The sequence below is a fragment of the Mytilus edulis genome, chromosome 5 (assembly GCF_963676685.1).
Source record: "Mytilus edulis chromosome 5, xbMytEdul2.2, whole genome shotgun sequence".
Classification (NCBI taxonomy): domain Eukaryota; kingdom Metazoa; phylum Mollusca; class Bivalvia; order Mytilida; family Mytilidae; genus Mytilus; species Mytilus edulis.
In genome coordinates, this window is record NC_092348.1 from 12,702,874 (window position 1) to 12,730,707 (window position 27,834).

At 33.1% G+C, this 27,834-nt stretch overlaps 2 protein-coding genes across 3 annotated transcripts in view; both read right to left on the reverse strand.

Annotated features, from left to right (window-relative positions):
- The window catches only part of LOC139522992 (SID1 transmembrane family member 1-like), a 34,386-nt gene extending 15,866 nt beyond the window's left edge, over window positions 1–18,520 (reverse strand). Inside the window, exons 1-10 of one of the 2 annotated variants that reach the window (XM_071316696.1) lie at window positions 18,222–18,520; window positions 10,312–10,436; window positions 8,542–8,700; window positions 7,774–7,918; window positions 7,353–7,436; window positions 6,299–6,443; window positions 5,741–5,834; window positions 4,010–4,053; window positions 3,443–3,514; window positions 2,988–3,229 (exon numbers count right to left, since the gene is read on the reverse strand). In XM_071316696.1, the coding sequence (XP_071172797.1) occupies window positions 2,988–3,229; window positions 3,443–3,514; window positions 4,010–4,053; window positions 5,741–5,834; window positions 6,299–6,443; window positions 7,353–7,436; window positions 7,774–7,918; window positions 8,542–8,700; window positions 10,312–10,436; window positions 18,222–18,437 (1,326 nt within the window). In that variant the 5' untranslated portion in view covers window positions 18,438–18,520. Of the gene's footprint in view, window positions 1–2,885; window positions 3,230–3,442; window positions 3,515–4,009; window positions 4,054–5,740; window positions 5,835–6,298; window positions 6,444–7,352; window positions 7,437–7,773; window positions 7,919–8,541; window positions 8,701–10,311; window positions 10,437–18,221 lie in introns of both variants that reach the window. The other variant, XM_071316695.1, reaches the window with a different exon arrangement.
- Window positions 18,521–22,309: 3,789 nt separating this feature from the next.
- On the reverse strand, window positions 22,310–26,352 carry LOC139522994 (uncharacterized). Its single transcript, XM_071316697.1, has 2 exons — window positions 22,627–26,352; window positions 22,310–22,391 (listed from the first exon to the last, which is right to left on the reverse strand). The coding sequence occupies exon 1, from the start codon at window positions 26,226–26,228 to the stop codon at window positions 22,974–22,976; it is 3,255 nt and encodes a 1,084-aa protein (XP_071172798.1). The 5' UTR covers window positions 26,229–26,352; the 3' UTR covers window positions 22,310–22,391; window positions 22,627–22,973.
- Between the last annotated feature and the right edge of the window lie 1,482 nt (window positions 26,353–27,834).

Below are 27,834 nucleotides of genomic sequence, written 5' to 3' on the forward strand. Positions count from 1 at the left end.
ATGATGCCTCCACTTACAGATCATATAAAGTTATAAAGGGACATAACTGAAAATCGGTAAAAGTGACGCTACCCAAATTTGTTTATAGTTATATAAGTATTGTGTATCAGTTTCATAACATTTGGTTGAGGCAAACTTAACATCGAAAAAGGAAACTAAAAATTCAGCAATTTTTCCTTTTATAAAGGGACATAACTCTACAACAATTTAAGTGATGCTACCAAAATTCAAAATTGATCTGTGTTTTGTTGTAATAAGCATTGTGTATTAGTTTCATAACATTTGGTAGTGGGAAACTAAAGTAAGAGAACAGAAACCAAATTTGGGAAGTACGGACGGACAGACAAGGGTAAAACTTTATGTCCCCTCCTGTACGCTGGGTGCATTAAAATCAGATGGAACCAGATGCTCCGCAGGGCGCAGCTTTATACGACCGCAGAGGTTGAACCCTGAATGGTTGGGGAAAGTATGGACACAACATTCAAGCTGGATTCAGCTCTAAATTTGGATTGTGATTAAATAGTTGACACAGCATAGGTTGGTGACACAGAATGAATGTGGTCTAATGAACTTAAAAAATAAAAATTCGCTATGCTGTTGAATATTAATCCTCTCAAAAAAATGTTTGAAGAAATTTTCTTTTTATTTATGAAATATGAAATGAGAAAAATTGACCCCCCTACCCAATTTTGTTTTCACATCCCCCTTTTCCTTCTTCCAAAACTGATCTCAATTCAAATTTCTAATGGAGTTTGAAACAATAACTGCTCATTTAAATACATCATAAAATATTAAAATGTAAAAAAAGTGCTTTTTATCACTGAATGGTAAAGATTGTTTTAATTTATCAGTTGGTAGTAAAAGTGAAAATACATTGTATATTGTATAAAACAATGATTTAAGTTGATTCAACTACTATTCTGGACAAAGAAAGATAACTCAAATTTTCAAAGAATATTGAAAATATCTTGCTACTGCACAAATATCTATTCTGGACAAAGAAAGATAACTCCAAATAACTGAAAATTGATTGCTATTTCACAATATTGTGCAATAAGATATTTCTTGCTATTGCGCAATACTGTCAATTGAAGATTTCTTGCTATTGAACCATACTGTGCAATTGAAAATTTCTTGCTATTGCACAATACTGTACAATTGAAGATTTCTTGCTATTGCTGAATACTGTGCAATTGAAAATTTCTTGCTATTGCACAATACTTAATATAATAATTTTGAATCCTGTTTGGACCAACTTGAAAACTGGGCCCATAATCAAAAATCTAAGTACACGTTTAGATTCAGCATATCAAAGAAGCCCAAGAATTTAATTTTTGTTAAAATCAAACTTAGTTTAATTTTGGACCCTTTGGACCTTAATGAAGACCAATTTGAAAACGGGACCAAAAATTAAGAATCTACTAACACAGTTAGATTTGGCATATCAAAGAACCCCAATTATTCAATTTTTTATGAAATCAAAACAAGTTTAATTTTGGACCCCGAACTGGACCAATTTGAAAACTGGACCAATAATCAATAATCTAAGTACACGTTCAGATTCAGCATATCAAAGAACCCCAAGGATTCAATTTTTGTTAAAATCAAACTAAGTTTAATTTTGGACCCTTTGGACTTTAATGTAGACCAATTTGAAAACGGGACCAAAAATTAAGAATCTACATACACAGTTAGATTCAGCATATCAAAGAACCCCAATTATTTAATTTTTGATGAAATCAAACAAAGTTTAATTTTGGACCCTTTGGGCCCCTTATTCCTAAACTGTTAGGACCAAAACTCCAAAAATCAATACCAACCTTCCTTTTATGGTCATACACCTTGTGTTGAAATTTTATAGATATCTATTCACTTATACTAAAGTTATTGTGCGAAAACCAAGAATATTGCTTATTTGGGCCCTTTTTTGGCCCCTAATTCCTAAACTGTTGGAACCAAAACTTCCAAAATCAATCCCAACCTTTCTTTTGTGGTCATAAACCTTGTGTCAACATTTCATAAGTTTCTATTAACTTAAACTAAAGTTATAGTGCGAAAACCAAGAAAATGCTTATTTAGGCCCTTTTTGGCCCCTAATTCCTAAAATGTTGGGACCAAAACTCCCAAAATCAATCCCAACCTTCCTTTTGTGGTCATAAACCTTGTGTTAAAATTTCATAGATTTCTTTTCACTTTTACTAAAGTTAGAGTGCGAAAACTAAAAGTATTCGGACGACGACGACGACGACGCCGACGACGACGACGCCGACGCCAACGTGATAGCAATATACGACGAAAATTTTTTCAAAATATGCGGTCGTATAAAAATTAGTATGAAAATCATAAAAACATATTTTTTTAATCCCTAACCTTAGTCCGGAAGACATCCTTCTCCTTGTCAGCATCAGGCAGGAAATCAATGCTAGAATCTACAGAATCTGTGTCTACAGCAGTATTGCTGGGTGTCCTTACCTTAGTCCTGAAAACATTCTTCTCCTTGTCAGCATCAGGCAGGAAATCAATGCTAGAATCTACAGAATCTGTGTCTACAGCAGTATTGCTGGGTGTCCTTACCTTAGTCCTGAAAACATTCTTCTCCTTGTCAGCATCAGGCAGGAAATCAATGCTAGAATCTACAGAATCTGTGTCTACAGTAGTATTGCTGGGTGTCCTTACCTTAGTCCTGAAAACATTCTTCTCCTTGTCAGCATCAGGCAGGAAATTAATGCTAGAATCTACAGAATCTGTGTCTACAGTAGTATTGCTGGGTGTCCTTACCTTAGTCCTGAAAACATCCTTCTCTTCTCCTTGTCAGCATCAGGCAGGAAATCAATGCTAGAATCTACAGAATCTGTGTCTACTGTAGTATTGCTGGGTGTCCTTACCTTAGTCCTGAAAACATCCTTCTCCTTGTCAGCATCTGGCAGGAAATCAATGCTAGAATCTACAGAATCTGTGTCTACTGTAGTATTGCTGGGTGTCCTTACCTTAGTCCTGAAAACATCCTTCTCCTTGTCAGCATCAGGCAGGAAATCAATGCTAGAATCTACAGAATCTGTGTCTACAGTAGTATTGCTGGATGTCCTTACCTTAGTCCTGAAAACATCCTTCTCCTTGTCAGCATCAGGCAGGAAATCAATGCTAGAATCTACAGAATCTGTGTCTACAGTAGTATTGCTGGGTGTCTGTATCTCATGTAAAGATCTGTCCATCACATCACTCTCATTACCTGTTATGACAAAATAATTTTAGCAAAACAAAGCTAGACTTCAACATTTTCAAAACAGCAATAAGTTGTGCCTGCTTTAACGTGATACCAAACACAGCATGTTAACCAAATGTGTTATAATGAATATCTATATACCTATCGCTATTTCCAGATCTCCCAAAGAATTACTTGATCACAAATCTTAACAATGAACATAAATATAAGGTTGCTTACCTGTAGTTGCCCCATATGATCCTGGTAATGTATTACTTCTGTTAAGTAAATCATCTGTTTCTCCTTCAGCTTCTACAAAAATAAATTCAGTTTTTTTTTTAATTTATTTATCAATTAATATTCACATTATGTATTCTTGGAAATCAAATCAAGGTGAATAAAAATAAAAGTGGTGTTAAAACACCAACAATCAATCAATCATTTCTGGCCACAATCCCATTAAATGGTCATAGCCCTGATGAGAAACAGCCAAAAAACTTCCTCAAGTTTTAAGATACCAAAAATAACAAGTACAGCTACCTAAGAGCTAGGAAGTAAAGGTGATTATCTACACAGCAGTGGGTCAATTAGAACACAATATCAAGGTTTATTTGATTTTAATGAATAGCAGGATTAATATAGATAAGTTCATGTTGATTCTTTTGGGAATATTCCTACATGTGCTTCACCTATATTCAATGTATGTCTGTAAAGAGTTTTAAAATCATATATTATGATCTATTGTTAACCTAATTCTATAAACTAAGATAGAATGAAGAAAATCATTGCAAACTAAAAATAAAATACCTGATTTCTCTTCTTCAATTATCCAAACACCTCTATTCTTTTGACTACAAACACAAAACATGAAAATTTAAATAAACTAGAGGCTCTCAAGAGCCTGTGTCACTCACCTTGATCTATGTGCTTATTAAACAATGGACACAGATAAATTCATGACATAATTGTGTTTTGGTGATGGTGATGTGTTTGTAGATCTTACTTTACTGAACATTCTTGTTGCTACAATTATCTGTATCTATAATGAACTTGGCCCAGTAATTACAGTGGAAAATATTTTCTAAAAATTTACAAAAATTTATGAAAAATGCTAAAAATTAACTATAAAGGGCAATAACTCCTTAAGGGGTCAATTGACAATTTTGGTCATTTGACTTATTTGTAGATCTTACTTTGCTGAACATTATTGCTGTTTACAGTTTATCTCTATCTATTATAATATTCAAGATAATAACCAAAAACTGCAAAATTTCCTTAAAATTACTAATTCTGGGGCAGCAACCCAACAACAGGGTGTCTGTTTTGTCTGAAAATATCAGGGCAGATAGATCTTGACCTGATAGTCAATTACCCCTGTCAGATTTTCTCTAAATGCTTCAGTTTTTAAGTTATAAGCCAAAAACTGCATTTTACCCCTATGTTCTATTTTTAGCCGTGGTGGCCATCTTGGTTGGTTGGCCGGGTCACCGGACACATTTTTTTCAATTAGATACCCCAAAGATAATTGTCGCCAAGTTTGGATAAATTTGGCCCAGTAGTTTCAGAGGAGAAGATTTTTATAAAAGATTACTAAGATTTACGAAAAATGGTTAAAAATTGACTATAAAGGTCAATAACTCCTATATGGGTCAACTGACCATTTCGGTCATGTTGACTTATTTGTAAATCTTACTTTGCTGAACATTATTGCTGTTTACAGTTTATTTCTATCTATAATAATTTTCAAGATAATAACCAAAAACAGTAAAATTTCCTTAAAATTACCAATTCAGGGGCAGGAACCCAACAACGAGTTATCCGATTCATCTGAAAATTTCAGGGCAGATAGATCTTGACCTGATTAACAATTTTACTCTCGTCAGATTTGCTCTAAATGCTTTGGTTTTTGAGTTATAAGCCAAAAACTGCATTTTACCCCTATGTTCTATTTTTAGCCACGGCGGCCATCTTGGTTGGTTGGCCGGGTCACCGGACACATTTTTTAAACTAGATACCCAAATGATGATTGTGGACAAGTTTGGTTTAATTTGGCCCAGCAGTTTCAGAGGAGAAGATTTTTGTAAAAGTTAACAACGACGCCGGACGCCGCCGGACGCCGGACACAAAGTGATGGGAAAAGCTCACTTGGCCCTTCGGGCCAGGTGAGCTAAAAATGGCATGTTGGCACCAAAGAGAGATGATTTGGAGCTTTTTCCATGATTTAAGCATTTTAAAAGTCATCTTGGGACAAAACGAATTGATTTGTTTGGTTGAATATTGTACCATATCATAGAGTAACAACTAGAAGTGTAAAAAATAAATTTTTAACAAGAAAATCTTTTTTTAAATTTTGCTGAAATTTTGTACCCATCAAGCCTCCTTAAGACATATCATTTGTATACTTTTGAATGAACAGGGAATTGTCGTTTTTCTTACTTTCTTTACAAGTTCTAAATATCAAATGTAAAGGACATGGCAAATTTATTCTTAGTTTGACAGGGGTTAAGTGATCCCAATATTATATTTCACCCAACTTACCATCCATGATAACAGATCCCAATCATAAAGGCTATCAGGTAGAATCCACCAAATATAGCCAATGCTCCAACTATACCAATATAATACTTAGAACCTGAAATCATTTATACAAGACCCTAATATTTGCATTTTTAAAAATTTCCTACCAAAAAAAAAGAGAAACAAATCATCTTTCCTTTTACTTCTTTTTCTTGATGGAATAGTACCATATTAGATATTTCTAAAGCTAGTCTTAATTTTCAGTTCAGTATGGCAAAATGTGCATGAGTGACTGTTATACCAGATTCATTGAAAGTTTGAGTTGGTGTATGGTCTGATCCATTAAATTCTTATGCATGGCAAATAGTCTGATATAATAAAAGAAGATGTGGTATGATTGTCAATGAGATAACTATCAACAAGAGACCAAAATGACACAGAAATTAACAGCTATAGGTCATGGTACGACCTTCAACAATGAGCACTGAGTCTGTCTCCTGCCTTCAGTGTATACATTTGGAATAGACTGAACTACTTTATATATATAGCATGTGTAACTTTCTAATTCACCAAACTTACTACTAATGGTGCCATACACTCTAAGTGTCAAATGTTTAGTCCTTTCTTCACCAGGCAGTTGGATTTCATCTATACCATTACATTCATAATCTTTTGGTTTCAATACCAAAACAATGTAGAAAGATTCCTCCATGTACTTCTTTTTCTGAAATATGATAACAAAAAACAGATTCATATAATATATTGTTTTGCTCTGAAGGGGTACTAAGCTTATATATTACCGGTAAACTGAACTAATTTTTCTCTAATTTTGGTACTTTTTCACATTTCTTGATCGGTGTGAGAAAAATATCTCTCCTCACTAGTGAAATATCTGTTCTCAGCAAATGATTATTTAAAATTTGATTATGACGTCAAAATGTTTTGTTTTCTTCTGAATTTTCCTATTATGATGTCATGAAAAGAGGAGACTATGCCTGATGACGTCGCATATAAAGAACACAAGTTCCTGAAAATCTTTGAAAAAGAAGGATAAAAATCATCAGAAAAACAGATTCCTACACTATAACTCATGTATTACGATATTTCTCCACTATTGACAGTTAAATCTAAATTATTTAAAAAGCTCTGCAAGCCTCGCGCTTTAAATAATAAAATTTAACTGTCTTGAGTGGAGAAATATTGTAATACCCTTGTGTAGTGTAGTAATCTATATATTCATACACATATCCACATTGGTTCATCCACTGAGACAAAAACCTGAAGGAATAGCATTTTTATAGCTGATCTTCATCTTAAAGTCACAATGAGATCTTCAATACAAAGTATCTCACACCACACAAAAAGATTAAAATAGATCCCAACATCAGATAAATGGAGTTTACCTTTAGTTTTTACATAGATTTTCATTGTATGGCATAACAATCATTCTGAGCATTAATAATCATAACTTTTATATCACTTGTTGCTTGTTTCTGAATCCTATTTGTGATTGCCATATAAAATGTACTTTTATAATTCATAATAAAATATTTTTTACACCAATAATTATATAAACTAGAATAAACCACTCAGTTATTAAACATTGACTAGAAGAAAACACACGTGTACAAACCTCAACAGTAATAGCTCCTTGTTTTGTAACAGTCTGGTACGTTCCAGAGAATTCAACATCCTTATCCAAATCAAATACGGGACACTGTAATATAAAGGTCAATATTACTTTTAGTTTATATTTTTTTTATACAATTCAATTTAAAAAAAAAAATTGATATTCTGAAATAGTATGTTTTGATATGGGCTGTAATGATAATATTTTTCAACTGGTTTATTTTCCTTATCAAGAATAATTGTTTTTACACTTTATCCCCATTTGCAATTGATTTTTGTTTAAAATAAACACATCAGAGCTCACCAATGAGCAAACTATTAGGCCCCATGTTTCTGCAATGTATTGGGGAAATCCTGGAGTCCGACTTCATCAGTGGTTGACTCAATAAGTAGTATATTGGTGTTACAGACCAGACAATACCAACCTGTATATCTTGAACAGACAACACCATACATTTCCTGTCTCCAGACTCAACCTTGACAATTACAGAATCTATATTCCTGGGAAATGTGTACATGTAATATTGTGGCTCTGACGGTGTAAGTGATAAATTCTTTACCTCTCCTGGCCTACAAAGGTGAAAAAATTTTCTGGTTAAATTTTCTATTCCAGTATAAACAAATGAGTTGTAAGACATATACACGAGAAAATCCTTAGAGAATTTTTTACCAGTTTTATTGCATTTATGAGCATGATGAGATTTCTTTCATACAATATGATGATGATGATACATTTGTACAAATATAATTCATATCTTAGCAATAAAACATGTAGAGGTTACATGCATCATTTCTTATAATAACAAAATTTGTTGACTGGACTTTCATTTTCCCTAAAGAACCCTGACCATGATGGGTTTAACATACATTTATGCTATAACTTTCCATTTAGCTTTTTCCCATAACAAACATTCAGTTTGATAGCATATATCTTCCTCTTGGTTCAAACATTTGGACTGAGATTTTCCTAAAATTCAAATCTTAGAATACTTGTAAAATGATTCTTGACTGTTGGTGTTTTTAACATCCAGTAAAAAATATTAAAGAATTTTTCAGGAAAACCAAGATATCTGTAAACACTGTATGGAGATTGCTTGAACATTTTAAGTTAGATTGATTGATTGTTGATTTCTTCACATCCAGTTTTAAGTTAGAAAAGATGTTGAAATCATGAAATTAAAATTTTCACTTACTTCAATTCAAAATCACTGATTTTACTGGCTTTTAGTGAAAAATTTAAATTTTTAACACTCATAGATGATATTTCAGCATACATAACTTGTTTCATATCAGCCTTTCTATGCTGCTGGTCCAACGGACATAAAGTTCTACTGGCATACTCATATTCATAGCTAGAAAAATAAATAAATATTCAAATTTTATAGTTTTAACTGAATAATCAGTGCTTCTAAAGATGTTATCGCAATTTAAACTAAACCAGTAACTACAGGGAATCAAGTGGTGATAACATTGATAAGATATTTCTCTAACTCTTACATGATTTATCCTTTTCCTGACATGTTGATTATTTCTATTTAATATGTCAAATTTCTTGCTTTCCTCTGAATTTCCTATTGTGACGTCATGAAAAAAGGTAACCTTGTCTGGTGACGTCACATAGAAAAATACATCTTTTTGCAGATCATTCGAAAAAGAAATATTGAGTTTGTATGCATATTGTTTAAAAATCATTAGAGAAAGAGATTCCACCACCAAGTCTTGTGCAATACAATACTTATCCACTATTTTTAAATTTCAAAATTTAACTGTCTCGAGTGGATAAATATCATATTACACAAGATATAGTGGTAGAATTTATATTTAATTGATATCTATCAAATTAAATTGGGTTCTAATCTTGTATGGTAGAGATCCAGAAAATAAAAGATGTAAGCAGGAAATAATTCTTTCAGTTAAACTGTCATATAATTCAGCACACATTGCCACTAAGTAATATAAATTATCTAACTGGTCAAACTAGTAACAGGATATACTATTTAGATGTCCAAAATTGCTTTATAGTACTACACAATCTAAAATTTGAAGTCCCATTTGATTAATAGGCCATTACATGGTATACTATATAGCTTTTGACTATAACTTATCTCAATTTCTTACAGGGTACATCAAGTAGTCAACTAGTCCTGGATTCCTCATACTTTTTGATACTGGTTTTCATGGGTTAAGATGACCAAAGAATTTAGGTGTTCAACAAAATACACATATGCTTAAGCATTTAAGGGCTTCCATGTTTTCCATGCAGGATAAAAATGAAAAATCCCTGTATGACAAGAAGTGCTGTGTTTTGTTCAATCACCTAAAACTTTAAACAACATTTAAAAATGAGTCCTTTCTTCTTGCATTTACTTTCTTCTATAATTTCATGGGACTACAGCTTTAATATATAAATGTAATTTCCATTCTGTAATAAGCTTTTCTATTGCATTTGAGCTGTGGTCAAAATGTATATATAAACCAATGCTGGATATTTTTCTATGCACACTGTTATGTTGTAAAATAGATAGATGTGCTTGAAATATATAGAGTAAAAACGAATTATAACTAAAAATCATTAAAAGCTTTAGAAAAGTTTAATTGATAATAACAATGTATCTATATAATTTCCTATTGGCTGTTATTAATCCAGGATCCTATTACAATTACAATCAGGAACTACTTCATTTCCTTATTCTTTTTTTAAAGTTCTACTTACAGATATATTCATATTTTTCCATATTTTTTAAATCAGTATAAAATGTTGCAAAACGAATGTCAAATAAAATACATTTTTTCATGTTCAGTGTATATTTAATGTTTTTTTTAAATAAAAAAATTGGCTCGTCGAAATTACATAAAGGAACATTATGAGGATCTATATTCTTCTTTATTCATATATTATCCTCATCAATATAAAATACCAGAGGAAAACAGAATTCTTTCTCATGTCTATATTCAAGACTTACATATTTTCTAAAGGTAGTGGAAGCTGCCATGATATTACTCCTCTCTGTTGCCTGGCAACAAAAAGTAAAGGAAAGTCTTCGTCTGCTGTATTAAGAAGTTTAATGCTGATTCTAACTGCTGTTGTCTGAAATCGATGAAGAAATAGAATAAAGAATTTATATGTTATTCTGAAAGTCATTTGGACCATGCCACTGGTCAATTAAAACAATTATTCATTCCTTTACATTATGTTAATCTACTGAAAGAGTTTAAAAAGGATTAAGGTTGAAATTTAAAAAAAAAACAGTTTACCTCCCCTAATTCTTATGGGCCTGCCACAAGTCAGAAACATCATCTATATTCACTGTAGAAGTCTATGTATTTCATATCTTAATGTTCTTTGCCGTCTTGAGAATTGGGGTTTAAAGGCAAATCTCTAATTGTTTTTTTCCTGTCACAACTTATGAAAACTAGGGACAATCTATTGTATAAGATTGTATGTTTTCCTATAAATATTTTTTAGGTTTTTCCTCTTTGAGTTGCTCTTTCATTATACCACACTACCGCTTCTATTCAAATGTATAATAAACTATAAGTGTGATATCATTTTTCTTTGATCTATTAAAATTTAGAATGGAAATGGGGAATGTGTCAAAGAGACAACAGCCCGACCATAGAGCAGACAACAGCAGAAGGTCACCAATGGGTCTTCAATGCAGCGAGAACTGTTTTTTTTTCTCCTGGATCTTTATAGTTTAAGCCAAATCTCGTGTATTTGCTTAATGAAACTTTGGCAGTACTGTTTGTGTATAGATAGCTTATTGTAAAGTCAGTAAATTGAAGTGACTAACAAACTTGATCTGTAAATAATCATTATATACAAAAATTAACAATAAATTAGCTAAGGATCTGTAGGCATTACGAAAAAAAAGTCAGGACATGCACAATATTCATCAAATTTTGTAAGTGCAGGTGCTGTTATTCCCCCTAAAAATCAGCCTCCCAGAATGAAACACCAACTTGATCTGCAGGTCATCATCTTACAATTTATTGAGTACCAAAAATCAGCATCAGATCTACAGACATTGCAAAAAAACATGCTTTTAAATCCAACTCTTTCATATGTGAAAAACATTTAGTTTCAACGTTGTTTTCTGCTGCCTTTAAGCACTTCAATCTGACATTTAACAAGTTCAATACTTGGTCTGGACCTGCATCTCTGCATACCTCATCATTCTCTTTCACTGAAGCCAAAAAACTTTCACAAAAATTTTGCTTGTACAATGAGTATTATATAATTGTATGACTTATAAGGAAGATTTCTTTATTGCCAACTGGTGATGACTTCTGGGTGATTCCTAAAAACCCATCAAATCAATCAAGGTACAGCTGTGTCTACCTACATGTACATGTATTCAGAAAATAACAAAGTGGACTAAGAGTCAGTTTTCTTGTGATGTTGTAAACAACATTCCACAAAACCATGCACTCACAGATAAAACATTAAAAGCAAAGGAACAGTGATGTTATTGCAGTTTTCATCTCCATAAAATAGTTGATACTTTCTGTTGGAAAACTAATTTGGTAGCATGCTGAAGACAAAACCAAAATAAATAAGTCAAAAACTTCAGGCTTTCTGAAGGGTTTCAAATTTCAGTTAGTTACATAATCTCTGTATATTATTTAACTCATTGCATGATCTGATCATCATCTGAATTTATGCCAATTATGGTATCATTAGGATTCTTCTTTCTGAGTACAAAGTTTTTGAGAATTATGCATGTAATGTATTGAAAACAGTTTTACCAATAATTGAATATGCCATTACAGAGTGTCAACAGGCCAGACACTTATTGGGATGTATAAAGGAAATCCAATACCACTGTTTTTAACAAATACTATATAGGGAAGGGACTCCCACAAAATAAATATTCACATAGCATGCAATACATATTAAGCAGCAAATTTATAATGAAGTAAAGCATGTTTTAACTATTTCAAAGTTTGAAAATTTAGATTAAAAATATGGTACAAGCAACTATTTTTTAAATAAATAGATTACTTTTATAAAAATCTAACAAAAAGTTAGGAACAATAGTATTATAAGCTTTGAGAACTAGAAATTTCAAAGAACAAAATATTTTCAACATGCATTCATTACCCAATTTCTGGAAAAATGTGGCATAAACTAAAATTTAAATAAGTAAAACTTTGTGACGAAATACAGGAATACATGTACTAGTCTAAAGCAACAAAAAGCAACTAAATAAATATAATGAACGGCTCAAGAGTTACATGTATTTGCAAGCAGAACAGCAACATTTGAAACTGTTCCAGGACTGAATGAGACTTTTAAAATGAGAAAACTATTTTCAGTCCTGAAATAGTTTGGAATTAGCATAATTAGCTGTTCACTAAAGTTGTGGCGGCAACTTTGAAAGATTTTTTACCCTAATGGTTCAACTTAACCTGTGGCATATATATCCAGAATATTTACATATATGATATAAACATAAAACTTTAACGGATAATCAATTTCAATATAATTAGAATTAAATCTCCTCACTCGCTCATTTTATGTGCTTAGTCACTAATTTTAATTAGATTGAATCAATTTCAATGCCTAAGTACTTTAACTGGGTTTTTTTCAAATGCAATATTCAAATTTTTAATACACATAGAATTATTTTTTTGAAAGGTCTTTTTGTCAACAGCCAAAACTTGAAACTTGTTGGAATTTGCTTTAAATTTATTTTCCCCTCCACTAAATAAAGGGATACACCATTTCACTGATAATTTATCAAGCAAGATAAATCAAAATGGTAAGCAAATGAGCATGATGGAACTATTTTATATAAATAGATTATTAATACACAATACGTTTTTGTGCAATGCTGGTACATATAATTTTAATTGGGAATCCCTGTCTGCTATTTGGTCCAATCAGCTTGGGGGTTTCCCAGTTGCTGCTGCATGTGAAATCTCGAGAGCTTTTCTCCGGAGAATCATTGACAGCATAATGCAGCTCAAGCATGACAGGCACAAAATGCGCTTAAGCGGCGATATTTTGCATGATATCCATTGGTGGTATAATTTTATGGCAACTTTCAATGGGAAATCCATCTTACTCAATACTAACCCTGTCACCTCAGTTTACACAGATGCTTGCAATACAGGTGCAGGTGTTTTTTTTGGTACTGATTGGTTTTATGTCAATTGGAAAGAGGATTTCCCATTTGTGCAAACTTTGCATATAAATGAGCAAGAAGCACTTGCAGTGGCTTTGGCAATCAAACGTTGGGCTAAGTGCTGGCAAAATAGGCGTGTATTTATTTATTGTGATAATGCATCAACTGTTGCCTGTATCAATAAGTGTACCTCAAGGAACAAACTTTTGATGTCCTTTTTGCGTGAATTGTTTTGGCTATCTGCTGCTAATAATTTTCATCTGGTCGCAATTCATTTACCGGGGAAGCAAAATGTTTTAGCGGATGCTATTTCCAGATTGCATGAATTAAAGTTATGTCAATTTTTAATGAAGGAATGCCTATCCACCCCTTTGTATGTGCATCACCTTGTTCCTCACATGTCCTGTCTTTCTCTCCGCTTTCTCATCTTTAGGCTTACAGGCACACAGTCATGACAGGTCAAGTTTTTTTTTCTTTAGTTTTCTATGGGATCAGTCTTAGCATTTTCTAACGCATGTCCTACTTTCTACCTTTACACAGGTTTGGGGTTTTACTTTGGAGTACCACAGATTTTCAACTGGAATTTGCTTTGTTTGTAATTATGTTTACATGTATTGCTTTATTGATATGCAAAGAAAATATTAAACTGTGGTTCTTTGTCCCAAACCTGTGTTTGTTCAGTTTATACTTCTAACTAAGAACCGGTTAACATATCTTGGGCCCCTTACTGATCTCTGATTAGTGTAAAACAGATGCTTCATTTGCACTGTATCTTTTCAGCGTTTGGTTCGGGCCCCAAAAGGGAAAGTATCTTAGTATTCACAACATAGTCCCTAAATAGATTAAGGAGCAATATATAGGGAGGATTGGGGGGACTAGTAATGTGGATTAATGAGAAATTTTGGATCATATTTCACAAAATTAATGTTGCTAAACATATCTAACAATAAATCATAAAATAATGTAATTCATAGGAACAGACAAATTGACTTGTTCAGCTTAAATATGCAAAAGGGATGAGACACAAGTTACATTTGTAATCAAACTCAAAACTCAAGTAACTTGTTATATAGACTTCTCCCAGTTGACTTGTTTCTTAATACATTCCTACACTGTGACTGTTGCTATAACCTCTAAATTACAACTTCTAATATAAAATATAAACTAGTTCACTTTCTTCCAGCTATGGAACAGTAGCTCTTGGGTCCTTTTAATATTTTTTGACAATTCAGTGACCATTTCTTTGGTCAGCAAACATCAAAAAATTTAATAAGGACCATAAGAGTTATGGTTCTGCAGCTAACTTTCTTCATGAACTAATTATTATAGCTTCTATGATTCTATACTACTAAAGGAAGAGATCGATTTTTTTGAGCCAAGACTTCTCTGAAATCATTCAAAGTCTGAAATAATTGTGATATGACTTATAAATGTAGTGTTTTGTACTTCCTAAATTTGTACGTCTTTGAAACAATCTTTTTTCCACAGAAAACGCCAATTCTAAAGAAAATAACCCAATTCTGAAACTGTTCTTGATCTGTGTCAGGCCAACCTTAAAAATATGTTTGTTTGCAGTTTTCCGACTGTACCTTCAGACTGAAGGGTCGGTAGGTAGGAAAAATATTTTATTTTATCAGTCAAAATACAGTTTAAACAAGCAGTTACACTAAACCAAGTTTCTTGTGAAGAAAAAAAAAACATTTTAAAACAACAAACACTGGACTGAAAACCAACATCACATGAACAGGCATTTTCAGATAAAAAACTTTTTTAACCTAAACTGAAACTTTAACATAGTGTTATTATCCAATTTATGACATAAAATATGGTATAATTATTAAATACTGGAACACTTATAAACAAGGAATGTCATTATGACTAGAACTGTTCTAAAGAAATATATTCAGACATGTATGCTTCTTGACTAGAATGTTTTCATGAGTAGAGTATTTTCATCAGAAAAATGTAGATATTAAAGATTTATAAGACAATGTATTAAAGAGTGTATTTTTAATGAAAAAAAAAAATAACCATTGAATCTTTCTCAATTGAAAAAAAGGCAACTTGAAAAAAAAGTATTAAGACATTCGACTGTTTTCATATTTCTAACAATATTTAATTATATGTGATAAGGTTATATATTTGCCAGGCTTTAATGAAAACCAAAGAAATCTAAAGTTTGGGGTGAAATCCATAGCACCCCATTAAAAGTAAATGGTCTGTACTGAAATGCTTTTAATGCATAAAAAAAATTGGCAGCATAGCTTCTAAGGACATGTTTTAATTGAATTCACACAGGCCACACAGTTTGGGTATATTTAATATTGTAAGAAAGAGAATAATTGCAACGAGTGGGGCAGCCCCCCTTATCCTAAAGGAGCATACTCATTGCAATCGAAGATAGATTTAAGATAGAGAGAGTATATTTATTTTTCAAGCTAACCATTCATTTTCTCTACATCTTTGTGTAGTTAGGGTTGCTTCTTATTGATTTGGCATGATCTATATCCATTAACATTTCAAATGAGCCCTCCCTCCGTACAGGCGTGTTTACAGATATCCATGAAGATTTAAGTCACGGAGGAGTGGTTTCATCTTTGTCGTCTTCACAACGATTTGTAGAAAATATGCCATACTTCAAGCTGCTGTCGAATTATTTAACCACTGAAATTGGTTCCTTAAAGTCAGGCTCCACAGATTCTGTACCCGATTTGTTTGAGACAGAATGGTTATCGTGTCAGTTAAGAATATCCTGTAAGAAACCTGTAAGATCGTTGTGGGGCTCATATGGAAGGATCCTATCCTTTTTAGCCCACCATATTTTGGTACACTTTCAAAACTGATATGTACAATCATCAATCCTGCATGATTTGGTGCAATGTTTCACACAATTAAAAAGTTATATAGAAAACTATTTGTGTCCTCATCAATTACTTAACTGATACATGACTGACTCCCAATGACGGTCTATACTAATTTTAAAGGCTTCCACAGTTTTTGATGAAATAACTTCAACTGGTAGGTTATTCCAATCATTAATAATTCGTTGTGAGAAATGTCTTAATCGAAAAGAAGTGTTACATCTAGGTTTTGCTAATTTCCAATTATGCCACGGGTATTTGTACTGATGACAGTAAAAAATCTTTCATAAGATATATCTTCGATTCCTTTTAATATTTTGAAAGCTTGTATCATATCACCTCTTCGCCTTCTGTGAGTTAGGGAAGGTAGTTTAAATACTTTTAATCTGTCTTCATAGCTTAAATGTCGTATATCAGGAATTAATTTAGTTGCTCTCATCTGCACTTTTTCTACAGCATTAATATCTTTCTTTAAATGCGGATTCCATATTGTATTTCCATATTCCACGTGTGGTCGTACCAACGCAACGTATAGTCTTAAAAATGTATATTGATCTTTAAAGTTAAAAGTTCGGTTAATCAGCCCAAGTATACTATTGGCTTTATTTATTTTATTTATTTTATCCGCTGCATCATCGTCAATGATATCATCACAGATCATTACATGTGCCTGAATCTGTATAAACAGTTTACTAATAAACTTTTTTGTTTGTTATTTGTCTTAAAATTGACACGAGACGACAGCGTAAAGTACTCCTCCGTGACTTCATGGATACCTGTAAACAATTTCCATGTGCTTTATCATTAAATGGTCACATGAACACTTGACGGGAAGCAAAGAAAAAACGAACTTGATATGCGTAATTGACCCAGACTTTAAATCATTTCCGGAAAGGACCCAAAGTTCCGGATCGCGTCAATAGAAGTATTAAAAAAAAATTCTTCAAATTTAAAGCAATAAAATTTTCACAGTCGGGAGGATTTTCAAGGGTCGGTCGGTAAACTGCAAACAAACAATATTTTAATTTAAGCCTCATATAGGCTATCATGCATCATCATGCTCAGTCAATGTACTGCTGTGAAATCTATAATACTAAAACAAAGAGGTCATGAACTTCGTACAGGGATTTATAATTTTACTACTAAATTCAATCTTTATCACATGAATTTTCCGGTTGTGGTAAGAAAACCAGGATCGATGGTTCAAACAGAAAGATTTTGATAGCAGAGAAAACTATGCATCTTATAATATGATAATCAGCACGACTTTATCAGATTTCTGATACTGAAAGAGGGTTTGAATGGGGTTAAATGATTAAAGAATAATGCCCTTAAAAAAATGAAGATTAGAGAATAACGGGCAAAAAAATGAAGATTAGAGAATAACGGGCAAAAAAAAATGAAGATTAGAGAAAAAAGGGGTTAATTATTAGAAGATTAGAGAAAAAAGGGGTTATTTTTTTAAAGATAAGAGAAAAAAGGGGTGAAAATTAAATGTTTACAGAATAACAGACCCCCCATCCAGACCCTCCTGAAAGTCTAGGCTTAAAATAAGGTATGTACTTTGACTTCTACTGCTTAGTGACCACTATCGTCATGTTGATTATTCTGTCACCTAATTAAGTAACAGATCGTCAATGTTGGATCTGCGTAACTGTGGAACCGTAGCTCTTAGGTCCTTGTGTCATTGTTTCACTATTTGAGGTCTGCAAATAGTAAAAAAAAATATCATCAGGATTAAGAGCTACGGTTCCACAGGTAGGATTCGCGACATTGCAGGTGTTTTCTAGAATATTAGAAGCTCTGTAAACAAATAAGCCTGATTTAATATTAAATTCTATGACAATACTTATAGCTTATATGTGACCGTAACAAACGTACCTTATTCTCTATTTCTTTGTATTCGAATTTGTATATGATTGTTGAATTCTCATTTGTTTGATTTGTGTAGGAGTTTCCGAAATGACCATCAATGACCGATAGTGTTTGTGAATAAAGTCTGGATAATATTGAAGCGCTCGATGTCTGAAAACTTGAACGAGTTTGCAACAAAGTCAAAAAGGAAAATACACATATACTAGGAATAAAAGTCAACATTTCCAGTTTTCTTCTGCTGTTGTCGTCTGTATCATGTGTAATCTGTGTCACATGCAAACTCACAAATCGAAAGTACGCACTGGTTCCTCAATTTCAAACATAAAAAGAACCAGGATACATTATTAAACTGGTCCGCCGTTCTATCTATAGCTTCGCACCGAAGGAACGGGTTGGAGCTATTGTCACATTGGCATTAATTGGATGAGTCTTAGAAATTCAACGATTCGCTAATAAAATTGGCCAATTAAAGTGATAGGAAATTGACCTCAAATGTTAATACTGCGATGCCGCAAAATAAACAAGTATCTGTAGTAGCGCAGATAAATGACCAACGAGCGTGTTAACATGTTCTTGACAAACTGAGACGGCATCTTTTATTCCCTTAAGAACTCAGTAGGGTAATAAATGTGCTAATTTTTCTTTGATTTGCTATCAGCATAATACATAATTAAACATAGCCCATGATGTACTAGTCTCGTCGAATTATTAAATCCCGTGGTCAGAATTCTGACCACGGGATTTAGGCCATACCTGTTGTCAGTGTAGCGATAAGTGAACACAACAGGGGTCCAGTTTAGATACATTATGTTCTATCTATTTACCAAACGATTCTTCTTCAAAAATCGTAACGGACAATAACGGCCAAATAAAACAAATTCTGCCTCAAAAGTTAAACGATTCTTAAAAGTTTGCTACTTTTCTCTTGAAAGATCGATGGGAGGCATTGGAATTTGTATACAAAATTTGGAAAATTCATAATTTCACTTGATTCATATGTTATATCTATCTTTTGTGTAATAATTTTTGACTTCAATCTCCATTTAAATTGTAGTACAGCTTGAATTGATTATTTATTCAAATACATAGTATTTGTATATATTTATTCATGCATTGACTTATTGATTGACTCTGACAGAGTATACCGTATGACATAACTTTGATTTTCTATACACTAAGGTATTTACCTCCAGGGTTTTCTAAAGTTCCGCACTGATGATTGGTTACTCTGTGAACTTCTTTAATATTTGGGCACTGCATAAACAAATATATGCAAATACTGTTTATTAAAATAAGTAATCAATTCAAACTGTACTATAACATTATATCTTGAAATCGAATTACTGGGATTTATGAAATATTTCAGGAGCTTCTCAATAACTAATAGATATCATAAAGTCAGATATTGAGGTATTATTTTGTTGCGGGGGTGGTGCCGGGTGGCGAAGAGGGTATTTCCCACAACTGCGACCAAAAATGAATTAATTTGTAGTATTTTTTTCATCAAAGTGTCTCATTTTGATAGTCACAAAACATCTATAACAGTCATAAAAATCTGACTTATGATACACTTTACAGAATAAAACATTTTACAATAACTATCAAAGTTAAAACAACTGGACATTGCCCTTAAAAGTGTTTCTGATATCTGTAAAAAAAATGTTGATATATGAAATTTATAGCTTCCCATTAAAGGGACACTATTAAACTACGAAATATGTTAAATCTAAAGTATGATATATATATTTTTTAATCATTGATGAAATAGTGAAATAATACTTCGGCATGGTTAAATATTGTCAAATTAATATAAGAACCATCGATGATGAATTACTCACTTGCAAGTGAATAATTCGACCTAATTTAATCCGTATTCCTATGAACTTCAATTTAACCTCTTAGCTAGAGAGATGGATACCACAATGTGTGTGTTCGGTTATTTAAAGGAAAAAAATGTCAACATTGAAAGTGAAACAAAGGTAAACCATTTGAATGATCGATTCTATCCACACTATATTGGTAAAAAAGATGATTAACATATATTTCTAATCTACAATATGAAAAAAAATCAATCCAAGTACACGAGTTCCCTTTCTCTTTCCATCTATATTTATGTTTATATCACTTATATGACCATCGGAGGTCTTCGGAGGTCAACTGCTCGATAGTTAATTAGATGGAGTCAAGACGAAAATACAAACGAAACGAAACTAAATAGTATCGAGCCCATGCCCTGTAAATTGTTTATTTTAGACTTTTTCAGTTTATGATTTGGATTTACTTGGTTATAATCAAATATGAGAATTTGAGTGAAATTGTTGAAAGTTAATTTGACAGCTAGTGCACCTTTAAAGATATTCTATAGTGTTCAGTGTTAATATAAGCTTTATTTAAACTAAGCAGTTTGACCGGCGGTACAAACCTCATTAGTGTACATACTGCAGTCGAAAATCATCCAAATATCTAAAACTGTTATTCAATTTTCTATCAGATGTTGTTTACATCGGTCTTTGTTGATTTTAGACAAAACAATAGGATTCGTACAATACAGATACAGGTCTGCATTAAGTGGTGCACAATTAGTCCCCATTGGAATTCCGACGACTTGATACTATACCGAAACTCCATAGCTATAGCTTATTTGATGACAAAACAATTAAAACTGATCTATTAAATCCAGGGATAGTTTTAATTTATTTTCAGACAATTACCATATTAGACCGGAATTTTCCACTTAAATGGCGTAAAAAAAATCATAAAAATTAGTGTAAACAATATTTTATTCAGAAACAGATAAATAAATGCGAACATAAATACAATACAATGGATTGGAAAACAAGTGACAAGTCACTTATACAAATTCCTCTCCTTTTAAATGGCAAAATCAATTACAATGGACAGAAAATGTACAATTATATAATATAATATCATGGAAAAAGAAATCAAATGTAATGGAAATTAAAATATAATGCAGATAGTATTTTTAATATTGGGTGACATGTTGTTGGGCCAACAAGAATAATTATGTGAATCTCTTAGTTTTCAATATATAGTCTTGGACAATAAGAAAGTTCTTTTTATTGTCTATATCGGTAAAAATATAGGGCCATAAACGAACCTAAGTTGTTTCAAAACAATTATATTCATACAAATGAAATAAAGGGGTTGGATAAAGGCTCAGCCTATATAAATCATTTCCCATGCATATAAAAAGAAGGATGTATAATAATGGGCTTTTATTATATTACGTTATAGTCTCACATTGAGTGAGGGGAGGGAACCCTCTCTCGTCTAACATTGTCTAGATAATACTTCAATAGCAGATAGTCATATAGTATCTAGGGTTTGTTGGCCTCTCAGTCGGTACACTAGTAAATAGAATCATTCTCTCAGAGAGGTCATATCTATGTTTGTAATAATGTTTCTCTATTAAAGAGAAATGTATACAAGTGACTTTTTCATGATATTGTCGTCTCGTTGTACCAACATGGATCTATCATTATAACTTATGTACATGTTCATATAATATCAATTTATTTCAGTACAGCTATTTGATGTATAGCACTTACATCCATGCCATTTATTTTGAACAGAGACATGTATACAATTACATATTATTTGTAAATGATGTGATCTCAGAGCTATGTATTCTGAGATCTCTACAGACACACTTTATGAAATTCTTGATATTTGTTTTTTTGTCGTCTACCCTGGAGGGAATCCCAAGTTTATCTAATGTTTTTTTCGAGGTTTATCTATCTGAGACCAGTAATTAGTCGATCATAATTACTGGGTTTTTTTCAAGTTGAACTGACTAAATAAGATCAGATTCTTCCTGGCTACCGTTATAGGCGAGTGATATGAGAGCCAAATTTACATTTTTAATGCACCTACCTAACACACGGCTAAATTATATATCACTAGAAAGCTAAGAATGTGTACTTTCTAAATATCCCGGTCGTCAAAAGAAATTATGGTGCATTTTTTTAAAATCGAGGTCAAAGGTCATGGGTGCAATTTCAATTCACGGATACTTCCTGTAGCGGATCACATCATTCAGGCATCAAATTATAAATAAGGCGATAACTCGAGTATGCGGTCTATAAGTATCTTTTATTTCTTCAAAATTACATTTAATTTTGGCTTCTTATACTTTATATCATATCAACCGATTCTCTACAATAGAATACAAATACACATAAACATACATCGTAAGTAAAAATATAACTTAAAACACTAAAATCATAATACTAAACAAACAATAAGAAACACTTTCTTTCACGCTTAATGAATAACTTGTTAAATTAAAAGTTAATTGAATAAATATTACTTTATAAATACTTTTACAATTCTTCATATTTCTTCCTTAAATAAATAGTGTTCTTAAAAATGTACATAAATTATCTCTTACCGATTATGATCTCTCTATAAAAATAACGATGTGTCTCCGAATATCAAATAATTTGCAATGAATAAAAACTAGACAACGTAACTAACGTACGTAAAAGGCTAAACGTCATAAAACTTTAAAAACGGGAAATATAACAATTCATAAGAGCGCAACGTTACATGTATGCGCAAATACCCAAAAATCGTATCTACAAGTATTACAAATAAAATAAATAACTTCAGTAATAATAAATGAAGTAACCCAACAATTTGGAATTACATTTCAAATCTAACACTCCCCACCATGACATTTCTTAAAATTGTCATCACACAAAAAACTAATAAAATATCAATTAATTATTGTAAATTCTATTGAGAACATTCAAGTATGCATAATTTAGTTACTGGTCTTAAAAATTTTGACTCTTTTGTTTTGATCACACAACTACGTATAAGACTATCGCGGCTCCTAATGACCTCAATTACTCGGCCCAATGGCCACTGTCCTCTCGATGTATGGTCATCTGCAACGATTACAATGTCGTCAATCTTTACATCTCGTTGTTCTCTTTGCCATTTATTTCTCTGTTGTAAAGTTGGCAAATATTCACGTAACCAACGTCTCCAGAATACATTGGCTAAGTATTGTATCTGCTTCCACCACCTTTTAGCATACACATCTTTCTCGTCAAACACCCCTTGCGGTATTGAAGTGTTGTTTTTCATTAGTAATAACATATTCGGTGTGAGAACTGGCAAATCTCGAGAATCATTACTGACTGCTGTTATCGGTCTATCATTGACGATTCTTTCGGCTTCAGCCATAAAGGTTAGTAACTGTTCATCGGTAAGCAGTTGTTCATTTGCAAGAGCCCTGAGAATTTTGCGTGTCGTACGAATCATTCTTTCCCATACACCACCACGATGACTAGCGTTTGGCGGATTGAAAGTCCAATTAATATCCTTGTGTGACATGTAACTGGATATTTTTGTTTTGTTCCATTGATCAATATATTTCCGAAGTTCCGATTCTCCACTGACAAGATTTGTCCCGTTATCACTATACACCTTTTCAGGTATGCCTCGCCTGCTCGTAAAACGTTGGAAAGCAGAAATAAAGGAATCTGTAGTCAAACTATGAGCTACTTCTATGTGAACAGCTCTTGTTGTCAGACATGTAAAAAGGCAACCGTATCTTTTAACGACTGAACGTCCAACTTTAACATTTAATGGACCAAAGTAGTCTATTCCAACAAAGGTAAATGGTGGTTTATCAGGAGTTTTCTGATCGTCTATAACAGAAGCCATCTTCTGAAAACAAAGCGGTGCTTGATATCGTCTACATCTTACACACCTGTTCAAAACTGTTCGGACAGTACTAGGTCCTTTTAAAATCCAATACTTTTCCCGTAATGATGCTAGCACTTGTGCCATCCCTGTATGACCATTTTGTTCATGAAACGACCTGATTATCAAAGTGGTCACGTGATGAGAATTTGGTATAATGACCGGACATTTGCTTAGTGACAAGTTGAGACGTCCCTTGACGCGCAATAACCCATCATGCATAACAGGATTTAAAGATGCTAAACGACTATCTTTCTTAACAGGATTTTGCTTTTCAATCATTTTGATTTCATTTAAGAATGATTCTTGTTGTACATGTATCAATATATATCTTGTTGCTTCCTGTAATTCATCAGCATTTAAGCTGTCTGTCTTTATTTCGTCGTCTCGTTTTAAGAAACGACGTATACAATATTTCTTGAAACGGATTAGCCATGCTACAGTCCGTTGTAATACTTGCCAGTTTGAAAAGTATGTAATTATATCGCGTATCGAATCAGTTGTAGTTGAGTTAATCATAACGACCCTTTTGATCTCAATGTCTTGCTCGTCTACCGTTGATAAAGCTTTTGGTTTCGGCCATTCATACGAGTCTTTCAACAAGAATTCTGGTCCATGGAGCCAAAATTTGATCTGTTTATTTTCTGTTGCAAGAATGCCTCTAGATGCTATGTCGGCAGGATTTGATCTTGTATCTACATATCGCCACTGACCTGGTGATGTCAACTCGTGAATGCTGCTTAATCTGTTTGCAACAAATGTTTTAAAACGACGAGATTCATTCTTAATGTATCCAAGTACTATCATAGAGTCGGTCCAAAATACTACGCTGTCAATCTTAATCTCTAATTCGTCTCTAATTATTTCGTAAAGTTTGCAAGCAACAACGGCACCTGATAACTCTAGTCTGGGAATCGTTGTCTGTTTTAATGGCGCTAAACGAGATTTTCCCAGAATAAGTGAACAGTTCACTTTTCCATTAGTGTCTACTAGACGTAAGTAAGCGCATGCTCCATAACCAATTTCAGAACCATCGCTAAATATATGAAGTTGAGCATCAGATATTTCTTTCATGTCTTTTGTCTTGAAGCATCTAGGTATTGATATATTTTCAATTTCTGGCAGTGTCGATTTCCATTTTATCCATTCTTCTTCTTTTTCTTTTGGTATAGGATCGTCCCATCCAAGCTTAATTGGCTGTTTACTTAGATCTTGTAATATAATCTTCCCTTTTAAAATGATTGGCGCTATGAGTCCCAGTGGATCAAATATCGAACTTACCGTAGAAGTTATTCCGCGTCTTGTCAGCGGCTTCTCCTCGAGTTTGACTTTATATTTGATGGCATCATCATTTACGTCCCATATTACGCCTAGTGCGCGATCGGTCGGCAAAGCTGTGTTTGACTTCAAAATTTCAACTGAAGGTGCTCGTTCCGAATTCGGTATTTCGTTTATAACGACTTTACTGTTACTTAACCACTTCGTTAATCGGAATCCACCACGTTTCATAATTTCTCGTAAATCCGTTGCAAGCTGAACGGCCCTTTCTTCCGTGTCCACTGACTTCAAGAGGTCGTCTACATAAAAGTTTCTCTCTACGGTTGATGCTATCTCTGTTTCAAATAACTCACCGTTGTCAATAGCTGTCTTTTTCAATGCGTATGCGGCACAACTGGGCGATGATGTTGCACCAAACAGATGAACCTGCATCTGGTAACATTTTGGCTGTACTTTTAAGTTTCCATTAGGCCACCATAAAAATCGTAAAGCATCACAGTCATCGTCTTTCACGCGGACTTGATGAAACATAGCCTCTATATCAGCAGCTAATGCAATGTGGTCTTGTCTAAATCTCATTAGAACTCCTACCAAGCTGTTCATAAAGTCTGGACCTTGTAATAATCGGCTATTTAGCGAAACATCTTTAAATTTGGCTGCACAGTCGAAGACTACTCTCACCTTTCCGGGTTTATGTTCATTTGTGACAGGGTGGTGTGGAAGGTACCATATGTGACTTGACTCATTACTTACACCAGTAACTTCCTTTGCATATCCTTTTTGTATATAATCACTTACCGTTGCTGTGTACATCTCATGCAGCTTCGGATCATGTGACAATTTGCGGTGTAATTGATTTAATCGAGCATGTGCTAAAGGCAAATTATTCGGCAATTTTACATTTTCATCCCGCCACGGTAATCCGAGTTTATAGTGTCCATCTTCATAGGCTATTGTTGACTCCATTGTTTTCAAGGCGCGTTTATCCTCCAGAGACATGCATACTTTCTCCGTGCTAGGCTGATCGAGAAAATCAGTGGTCCAAAGTCGCTCTAACTGCTGCTGCAAAAGTACATTATCTGCATGCTCAAAATTGATGTTAACTACATCACTGGTGCTTGTGTCGATGTATGGTCATCTGCAACGATTACAATGTCGTCAATCTTTACATCTCGTTGTTCTCTTTGCCATTTATTTCTCTGTTGTAAAGTTGGCAAATATTCACGTAACCAACGTCTCCAGAATACATTGGCTAAGTATTGTATCTGCTTCCACCACCTTTTAGCATACACATCTTTCTCGTCAAACACCCCTTGCGGTATTGAAGTGTTGTTTTTCATTAGTAATAACATATTCGGTGTGAGAACTGGCAAATCTCGAGAATCATTACTGACTGCTGTTATCGGTCTATCATTGACGATTCTTTCGGCTTCAGCCATAAAGGTTAGTAACTGTTCATCGGTAAGCAGTTGTTCATTTGCAAGAGCCCTGAGAATTTTGCGTGTCGTACGAATCATTCTTTCCCATACACCACCAGTTGTAAAATCGAGTCAAAACAAATGCAAAAACGAAACAATTTTATAGGAATGCTGTATTACTGTTAGGAAAATATTATTCTATCATAATATTAATTAATTTTGGTTGATTTTAACGGTAACACATGTTACATAACGTTTTCTCTCGGAGTCTTTGAAAATCAACCATTTAAGTCACACAAATGTATCTGTAGTCGCCATTGCATTATCTAAATCTTATAATACCTCCATATCATTTGATTGCACGTATTTACCAACATATATCTGCAAATTTGATATAAATAATCCGAAACAAAATATTTGAAGCAAGAGGAAAATATAACATACGACGTATTTTTAATTGTTTAAAAAAGTCCCATGATGAGCTGTTCATTAAAATTGAGGAAGCGTATGGTCTCCTGTTAGTTTGAAAGCCTACCAACCGCTTCAAGATCAGACAACCATAGAGCAGATTTTCTTTTATTATTGTAGTGCAATATGTTGATATATAAAAAAGAAAATGTGGTATGATTGCCAATGAGACAACTATCCACAAAAGACCAAAATGACACAGACATTAACAACTCATACATCACTAAATCAGATATGATAAGAGTACTAACAAACATAACTAAAATGAGTAAAGTGCTACTAGTATATTTATATCAACAAATTGATAGTTTTAATATAAAACATCACAAGGAAAATATGATCACTCATTGTACGTCAAACTGTGTTTGATTTTACTTCAGTCGGCCGCCGTGTATCTTGAGATGTATAATTAATCAAACAACACTTGACAATGTAGTTTGTACTCTTTTTAAATTACGCTAGTGATGACGTTCGGCTACTTTGGTACTAAGTATTACTTTCTTTTTATCTTGTTTCACCGCTTCAAACGGAGGACAAGGCTATCCTAATATTGAACCTTTTATTTGGCTTTCTGATGTTAAAATCCCGTTAGCGTATAACCTAAATGATCGAAACGTCGGACCAATGGGATGTTGGACCATTTAGGTGTCGGAATATTGCGATATCGGAATATTATAGCTTCATTTAAACTTGTAATCTCATCATTCTTATCGGCCAAC

Coding starts and splice junctions, on each gene's coding strand:
- LOC139522994 (XM_071316697.1), bottom strand. CDS start 26,228: ATGTCTCTGGAGGATAAACGCGCCTTGAAAACAATGGAGTCAACAATA.